General features: G+C 42.2%; 1 protein-coding gene across 1 annotated transcript; it reads right to left on the bottom strand.

The window, feature by feature from the left end:
* Positions 1–2431: 2431 nt before the first annotated feature.
* LOC118744225 (testin) lies at positions 2432–5180 on the bottom strand. Its single transcript, XM_036477099.1, has 3 exons — positions 4600–5180; positions 3325–4464; positions 2432–3266 (listed from the first exon to the last, which is right to left on the bottom strand). Exons 1-3 carry the CDS (start codon positions 4895–4897, stop codon positions 2677–2679), a joined length of 2028 nt encoding a protein of 675 aa, XP_036332992.1. The 5' UTR covers positions 4898–5180; the 3' UTR covers positions 2432–2676.
* Positions 5181–9072: the final 3892 nt, after the last annotated feature.

The raw sequence follows: 9072 nt of genomic DNA, 5'->3' as shown, positions 1-9072 counted from the left end.
ATGGATGTGTTCCCAGAATGTGAGTTTGCTGTCAAGCTTCACCCCTAACTATATTCACGTCTAACTATATTTAAATTTATTTTTAATTTAATTTAATTTTTTTATATTTTATCATTTTATTTTATTTATTTATTTTTAGACTTTTTATTTAATTTTATATTTGTAACTTTATACCTTTTTTATATTGTATTTTAATTTTTTATTTTATTTTGCGTTGTATAACATCATTTTATTTTTCATTACTTTTTAATAAATTTTTTCATTGCACTTCATTTTGTTTTAATTCTTTTTATTAAACTTTTTTTGCTTTTTTTTATTTTTCAAGATTTTTTTTTTAGAAATTAGCGACTCACAGGAATTGTTATTTTAACATCCCTTTTTCCACAAATTGCCTGCTTGGTCATCTTTCCCATCCTGCTCTGGATTTATTAAGCCTACAAACTATAGCAGTCAGATCACAGCTAAGCCAGGATTGACCTCATCTCGCGCTGAAGTCCATATTTATCCTCCTACCAAATAACTTCGTAAAGCAAGCGGTTTAAGCCTTCCAGGTGTAATTCACTATGGTTGCGAATGTCCTGTACAATTTCCCCCTAGGCGAAGCGGTGCTTCCTGAGTAACATGCTAACAGAAATCTCTCCGGACAGAAATAAACCAATAGCATAATTTACATTCGGACAAAGGCCTTCAGTTTCCAGTCTTCAACGCTTTAGGGAATCACAAAGATGTTGTTTTAGTAACAGCAGTAGTCAGCGCCTCCAGGACTCTTGTCGATTGTCAACACGTAATTTATCCGACTCGAAGAGACTGAGTTTAGGGAAGCTTAGAGCGCTTACCTTTAGTTTTCTGGTGTAATGGTAAATATACGACGAGAGGTGTTTAAGTAGCGACTATGGCCTCACGCAGAACATGTAGTTATTGAAATTTTCATCCGCATTGTCGCTGTGTAGTTAATCATCTACCGCCCAATCGCCTTGCAAGTCGCGGATGATGGCCACACCTTAAGGACTGTCAGCATTTAAGTGGCACCAAGCGCTCTCGTGCTTTGTGCCGGTTGCCAGTTCATCCTCCAATCCTTGTTGTCAAGTTCAACTAACGGGAGGCCTGGGAAGTGTGCCATTCCGACTGGATTGGACCAGAGGGAGAGTGGTGTTAGTTGAGTGGGATTGAGCTAACATGTGAAGAGGACACTCATTGGGGATATTGGGGTCGAGTCTCGACAGGTAGCTGTTGAGGCGACTACAATATCCAGACCGTAAGTGGGCCGGGGTAAGGCGGGTCTCTCTTGGCAGTTGAAGCTCCGTCTCTTCTACGGGTGGTGATTGGGCTCCAGTTACGGCATTCATAGGTCGAGAGTCAAGGTAAGTGGTGATCGATTCCCTATGAATGCCGTTGATCGCTCGTCGTAACGTAGCCAGGTCCAGCGGTTGGTCGATATATGTCTGTACCGCGTCCTTATAAATGAATAGGTGCCCCCTGATGTGTCGGCGAAGGCTCCTCCCCTAGCAAAGGTCTGTTAGGGTGTTCGCTTCTGTGGCACCCCACCAGAAACTACTTACAGAGCATTATGATATGCTCCCTTACGGAAAGCATTTGAACCTCGCTGTGTAGGTGGTGCTCAGGCGACATCAGAAGGCGGAGAAGGAGACCAGGCTATCAAAGGGTACCCCAAAAAAAAAATTGTTTAAGGTCCTTCAGGCGAGGATTGCCGGGATCGACCTGGCGTAGGTGGTCACGCTCATTTGCTAGAACAGCTGCTTTTGCCGGTAAATTTGGGCAGACTTCCGCGATGTTGTATGAAGCGAGCCCCTGCGGCAGTGACTACCCTGCCGAACTGGCGTGTATGTCTGTGGGTATATGAAAGGCTGGCGAGCTGCTGCAGCTGCCCACAATCCTGGTGGGGGCGTGGTCGTTAATGGTGCAAAGTGTCCAATCGTCTATCTGCTCAGCCAATAGGTTTCCCCAACACACATTTGCCAGGCTTGAGTGCGAACGATCGTGGTGGGCGTTGAAGACACCTACTACCATTCGGTTTTCACCTCCTCCGGCTGTCTTGGGAATGCTGTGGTCTGACCTCTTTCGTCCAGATGGTGAAAAGGTTTGCAGAGGATTTCTTAGGGGTGAGGGTTAGGGTCCTTGCAGTGAAAAAAAAAACAAGAAAGTTGGGGGAGGTAACCGTTTACTTTCGACCACAAGTCATTAATTTCATTTCCGGACGCCATTATCGAGATATCGTCAGCACAAGAGATGATGGAGACTCCCTCTGGTGGTCATCCTCTAAAATCAGGAAAGTCACGGAGTGGTACTCCGTTCTTACTTCTTGATTTTCAATTCTGGTATCTGGCTGACCTGTACAATGTACAGGTTCAGTGAATAAACATTTAATGCGCGCTGGCAAAGACAGCAATTTAAATTTTACTTCGTTAAAGTACTGACCTTTAAACCCCTACACACATATGTAAAACTTCAGGCTCACATTTAAAAAGTGTATAAGTTTATTTCGTGACACCTCAAAGCGTGCAAATACAATAAGTAAACTGGCATACTTTTGAAAAAATACAGTATATAAAAATATTTATGTATATTATGCATTTTTAAATAGGAATTATGTCATTGTTCGTCTTGTGCTAAATACTTATGTTATAGTAAATACTAAGTTCTCTATCAAACTTTGTTTCATATAATACTCCTAACACATGCTGGGCTGCAAAAAGGCATTCTCTGTTTCACGCAAAAGCGACCACCGATCAACGATTTGCCACAATCAACACCTGCACAAATAAAGCAGTTGCTGTGCCAATGCACATCACCCCAAGCAACACCTTGATCGGTAGGTTCGATTTGCCGATTGCAACGTTCGCAAGTGGCCGCAAAAAAATCGTTGTAACATTTCAAGCATAACGGCATATTAGTCTTTTCGTCTGGTATGTACTGTTGCCCAGCCAGCGGTGTGTCACAGTGATAGCAGCAAAAATGTTTAATATGAAAAGTAGCACCTTCGGCGGCAGTGTACTCTTTTGTGAAGATTAATTCATCGCAAGCCTTGCAACGCGGTATCTTCAGATTAATAGCTAAATCACGACCACAATAAACTTGGCCACCGTGAAAGAAATACACCAAATCCGCCAACAGCTCACGGCATGTATAGCATTTGAAACACTCGGGGTGCCAGGCTATTTCTTTACCAGCACGTTCTGCTTTTACAGCGACATCACCAAGTGCTATGGGCTTGGCGCAATCACGACATTTCACAACTGGTGGAGGTTCTGCAATATAATAAAGAAGATAGAAGGATATTTTCTAAGTATTTTTGTATTTACATACCTTTTGCTACATTGTTAGCAATGCGTATTTGTTGAAAGGCACTTGTTAAACCCCCTGCCACCGTGTCAACGCTACCAACCGGTGTTGAGGCCTTAGAACCAAAGCCTGAATCGTTACTGTTGGAACCACTAAGTCCCGGCTTTCCTAAACCAGTATCTATGGGACTTGTATACATAATAGCAGGGCTGTTTGGCAGTTGAGATACAAAACTACTGAGCTCCTCGGCTACTGGTTTGTTCACTAGCACCTCCTCTCTGAGCTCCTGTATGGGGCCTAAGACGCGACACTCGGCGATTTTTATATCATTTTGTTTTAATGTGTCATAAAGTGCATCATAAAATGGGCTATTCAGTAAGGCACTTTGCACCGCCTTTACATTGACACCTATGTCTTTAAGCTTCTGCTTTGTGGCTGAACTCAAAATTGACGCATTCATGAAATCTGGCAACATATGCGCTTGTGAAATTACTACAGGTAAAGTGGCCAAGCCTTTACTTTTATTTTCCATGGCCTTTTTAAGTGGTTCGGAATGAAGTATTTGAGCGAAAACAGTATCTTTATCGTAATCAACATTTACTGGCAACCCACATACACTTGCCAAATTGCATAGAGTGCCGAATTTAAGTTTTCTTGCGGGCGTTTCCTGCCGCATTTGAGCGCTATAACGTGCATGAGCCAGACTTTTGACTGGTACCGGTGAGTGGAAGGATATTTCACTTGTTTCGCTACTTAGGGCAGCATTTAATGGTATTTGTTGAATGTTCATTGGCAGTGTGTATGCATCCATGTTCGATATATTTTGTTGTTGCGGTGTTATATATTCAACAAAACCGATGCCCATATTACCGATGCGTACAACGACCCCCTGGCCAACGCAATTTTCTCTAATCTTCACTACATATTGCTGTAGTTGTGCGGCTTCGGCTTCGCTCAGATTGTCACATAGTGCAGCATTCAGATCATGTGGCGGCACTTGGAATTCCAATTGTTGCTTACGTTTTTGAGCAGCATCACTGCCCACAACTGGCACTTTGGTAGCACCCAATTTTTCCATATAATCGGAAACAACATCTGGCGTGGTGTTCGGTGGCACCCAATCTACTTGTACGGGTTGGCTTGCAAGCGCTTTAATCTTAATGACTGCGAATGAAAGAAATATCTAATATTAATTAAAGACGCTAACTTAACATTTCCTTACTATAATTTACATACACACTTTATATACATAAGTATATTCATATATGATTGAGAATGCAGATAACATCGACTACTTACAAGCTGGTTTTGAACAGATTTGTCCCAAAATTTCAAACTGTGCCCATGATGACAGGTCATCATCCACACATTTGTGCTGATCCTTACGGCATTTGCAATTACGGCATACTTTACGCCAAAAATGCAAATCCAACCCAGGGCATTTATCTCCACATTCTCCACAGGGCGCACCAGCACCCACTTCGTGACTCAACTTTGTGGAGCGTTGCAAATTCTCACGGCGGCTTTCTAATTTCGATAGCCATTCCGGCGCAACAGGCTCCTCCACGCAGTTCTCACTGTTGCCACGTACACTCATTTTTCTGTCCGCCCTGTTGCTGCTTTGTTTAATCCTTGGGAGTAGTTTGAGTTTATATGTACATATGTATTTACTCTGATGAAGTCATGGCTTTCGCTCAACTGGTACAAAACGGTACAAGGCACAAATAACTATTTTTATTTTAAATTTAAAGTTAGTTTTTAGACACTTTTCGGTTGGATTTTTAAATATTTTAAAATTAATTTACAAGGAATTCTAAAAAAGCCGTCCTTTCGAACAAATTGCAAACAATTTTGTATTTCACCACCCCCACAGCTATCATCAGCGTTCGGATGTCGCTCCGATCGCAGTAGATCTACTCCTATTTGTTTAATAAATTTACATTCTAGTCCGCTAAAATATGCTTCGATTTTTTTCCTTTTTTCGATTCACATTAATTTAGGGTGAGGGTTAGGCTCCTAGCAGTGAAGAAGCGATAAAGCTCGGAGAGATATCTGCTTACTTTCGAACACAAGTCATCAATTCATTCCCAGTCGCCATTATCGAACAACCGTCAGCATAGGAGACAATCGAGACTCCCTCTGGTGTTTGAGCGAGATTTGAAATGTAGTAGTTAAACAGTAATGAGGAAAGGACACCACCTTGTGGAACCCCCTGTTTTATTTTTCTAGGTTTACTCGATTTGTCTCTAAACATAACTGACGAGTTTTGACCACTTAGATAATTCGCCGACCACCATTTGAGCCTCTGTGGGAGAGAAGAGGCGTCTATGTCTTATAGCAGCGTGGAGTGGCTGACGGTGTCAAACGCCTTTGACAGGTCCAACGCTACTAGAATAGTTCTCTCACAGGGACGGTTGCGGTGAACTGCCGGCTAAAATAGCTCACGCATCGCTCTGGGTCTGAAGAAGCATGGTCACCGAAAGATATTTCGACCCTGTTACCCTGCTTCGTCGGATTGGACAGTAACCTCACGGTTGACACCAGCGGCAAAAGTTCAAGTTTTCAGATGCTCTTCCCACTTTTTCCGTTTATGTACGTTCACAAGCTGCCGAATCTCCGCGTTGATATCCCTGATACGGGGATTTCCGGTATCGGCCTGACGAAGGTTGTCACGCTCATCGGCTAAAACAGCCGGTTCAGCAGGAAAGTTTGAACGGAGGTCCGTAAAGCATCCTGGCAGTACGAAGCGAGCTGCAGCAGCAGTGCTAACCCTGCGGAACTTACGTTCACCAAGGTAGATGTCCCTCGAAAGCAAAGTCGGTTGGTTTATCGATCGAGATGACTATGGGTAGATGGTTTAATGCCAAAGTCTACATAGGTCGCCATGATACGCTGTTTATGAGACCAGCGCTGACTATTATTGTCTGGCGTGCTGCAGCAGCTGCCCATTATCCCGGTAGGTGCGTCGTCATTCATTGTGCAGAGTGTCGAATCGTCTATCTGCTCAGCCAAGTCTGTTGCCCTACGCTCGTTTGACAGGCTTAAATGCCAAAGATCGTGGTGCGAATTAAAGTCACCAACTACCATACGGTTTTCACCTCTGAGGAGCGCACCTATATCAGGGTGATATCCTGTCTGGCAGCTGGTGACACGTTTAATTGCTGTGCAGCTTCGTCTCTTGGGCAGCAGCTATCAATATACCATGCGTTCCAATGAAGACGGTTATCTCCTCGATCTTGCTCTGAAGTCCGTTACAGTTAAATTGAAGGAGCTTCATGTACTTCGGGAGACGTGTTGTTATGCGGGGTGTGAGGGATGTGTGTTGCCTTGCCGACATTGGCTGTGTGCGTGGCTGTGGAGGATGCCGCCCTGTGGTACTAGTGGGTGGTGTCGCATTTTGGATTTGCGAACGAGCAGCGCAACACGGAACCTCGAACTTCCTCGTCCAATCTCGCGTGATGCGCAGACCTGAACATGCCCTAAAGTGGCACCAGCCAAGGCAGATGTTGCACTTGACTGTCGTTGTTGGCGGCGGCATGTGGGTGGTAGTGCGGTTGTGTCTGTTGTGTGATCTGTCGTGGTTGTGGTGTGGTCTATTGTGTTGTTGTGTTGTGGTGCTGTGGTGTTTGTGTTGAGCTGCTCAGTTGGACTGGTGTCAGCCGTGAAGACTGCTCTTTTTGAGCAGCATGGGGCCACAAATGATGTGGTCCACGCACCTCGGATGAGTTCGTAGGCCTGAGCAGACTCTGAGGTGACTCCACCCGTCGCAAGAATTGCACTTGAATGAGGTGGAGTTGTGGTGTAGTCGTCTCTGGCATACACAGGTGTTTCTGGCCTTGGGTTTGACTCGATGCCAGCCCTGAGCAGAAGAATACGTAGCAAATGTAGCCCTATGGACGAACAACTTCTGAGATACTAAATATGAAAAATATGCTCACAACGAGTACGGTATCGATTTCAAATAAAATATGGTAGAAAATGGTAAGTTCGGACCGGAGACGGAATAAGGGGTATCACTGCCGAATATTAGTTGCGATCCCGTACAAGTCCGGACTAGTCAGAATTACTGGAAGGAATCAGATTTTACTGGAAAGCGATCCCGTACTCGGTTCTCTGACTATTGAGAGGACAAAAAAGAGAGTGAAAAAGGTCCTCTCTCTGTCAAAAGTTACCAATTTTAGTCCGAAGATTTTTTGCTGGTAAATTCTGGTAAATGTGTCAAAGATGAGCTGTAGTATGTTTGGCAACCAAATTGTAAACAAAAGAAAAAGTTCACTCTGCTAATTCATGTTGAAAAGTATTTAATTACTTGATCAAGTTGATTCTAATGAATTTTAAAGTATTTTTGGTTATTTACATGTGCTAGCTGAGTGTGTTTACATACGAAATAAGTAAAGATTTACAACCAAAATTTGGAGGTTATGTTAAAGTTGACTGAAGTTACCATTTTTTTTACTAGAAAGTGGGTACGAGTACTTTACAATGTACCCCAGGAATAGTCAGAAAAAGTCCGAAGTAGTCAGATTTAGTCAAAAAGCGTTCCTTAACTCGAAAATTACAGCAAAAATGAGAGAGCAACACTCAGTGAGAGTGACTCCCTTCAGTCCGAATTAGTCCGATTTAGGCAGAAGAATTTTTGCTGGCAAAAGGTGCAATCCCGTATTCCTCGGACTCGGACTAGTAAAACTGTCAAAAAATAAAAATTCGCACAGTGCGAGAGAGTAACATTGAAAAGTACGGGATCGCTTTCTGGTAAAAAATGGTAACTTCTGTCAACTTCAACATAACCTCCAAATTTTGGTTGTAAATTTTTGCTTATTTTGTATGTAAACACACTCAGCTCACACATGTAAATAACCAAAAATACTTTCAAATTCATTAGAATCCACTTAAACAAGTAATTAAATACTTTTCAACATGAATTAGCTGAGTGCACTTTTCTTTTGTTTACAATAGGTTTGTTCGTCGAAAATCCAGCAAGAATTATCCAACACTCAAAATATCAGAGAGTAAGAAAAAATTCTCTCAAATTCTCTCTCATGTTGAGAAACTTGCAAATTTCTGCACGAACGCAAATTTGCAGGAATTTGCAAGTTTCGCTGCCAGCTGGCGTCCACGGTTGCATTTCAAACATAAAAAATTTTTATAGAATTTTTAAAATTCTTTCGGATGGCCAAAAACAGGATATACATGTATATTTCTTGTTGTTCTGACTTTCTTTAACATACATTTCAATTTCTTCATCGTACTAGCTGTCGGGTTTCTTAAATCGACTCTGGTTGCAATTGCATTCCGATTGCGAATACCATTTTTTTCAGCCGAATTAAGTTCAAATCATTGGAATTAACTAAATTAATTATATCAACAATTATTTACTTCCTTTTTTCATAAAAAAATCGCTCGTGTTTATAAATTTTTAAATTTAACAAACTAATTTATTCAAATTATTGTAGACAAAAATGCAACCATGCGCCACAACCACATGTTTTTCCTGTTTGCAAATTCTTGCTGGCAAAATTTTTTCCAGCAAGAATTTGCAACTTCTCTCCAAGAGAACTGTCACTTTGCTCTCACAATTTTTGAGTGTTGGATAATTTTTTGGTCTGCACGAACGCGATTTGGGCAAAAATCGTGATAGTTCGTACAAATTCGTACAAATTTTTTGCTCGACGAACAAACCTAATTTGGTTGCCAAACACACTACAGCTGATCGTTTGACACATTTACCAGAATTTACCAGCAAAAAATTCTCGGACTAAAACTGGTAACTTC

Source organism: Rhagoletis pomonella, unplaced genomic scaffold (assembly GCF_013731165.1).
Source record: "Rhagoletis pomonella isolate Grant_MI unplaced genomic scaffold, Rhpom_1.0 Rhpom_scaffold_00008, whole genome shotgun sequence".
NCBI classification, from domain to species: domain Eukaryota; kingdom Metazoa; phylum Arthropoda; class Insecta; order Diptera; family Tephritidae; genus Rhagoletis; species Rhagoletis pomonella.
The sequence above is the reverse complement of the archived record's forward strand: the minus strand, read 5'-3'. Positions and strand labels throughout refer to the sequence as shown.

What these genes read in the sequence shown, in the direction of transcription:
- LOC118744225 (XM_036477099.1), bottom strand. Translation starts at nt 4,897, where the DNA reads ATGAGTGTACGTGGCAACAGTGAGAACTGCGTGGAGGAGCCTGTTGCG. An exon ending in AATCTGTTCAAAACCAGCTT is followed by an intron (nt 4,465 to 4,599) that starts GTAAGTAGTCGA and finishes TTTCATTCGCAG; the next exon opens with TCATTAAGATTAAAGCGCTT. An exon ending in TGCTAACAATGTAGCAAAAG is followed by an intron (nt 3,267 to 3,324) that starts GTATGTAAATAC and finishes ATTATATTGCAG; the next exon opens with AACCTCCACCAGTTGTGAAA.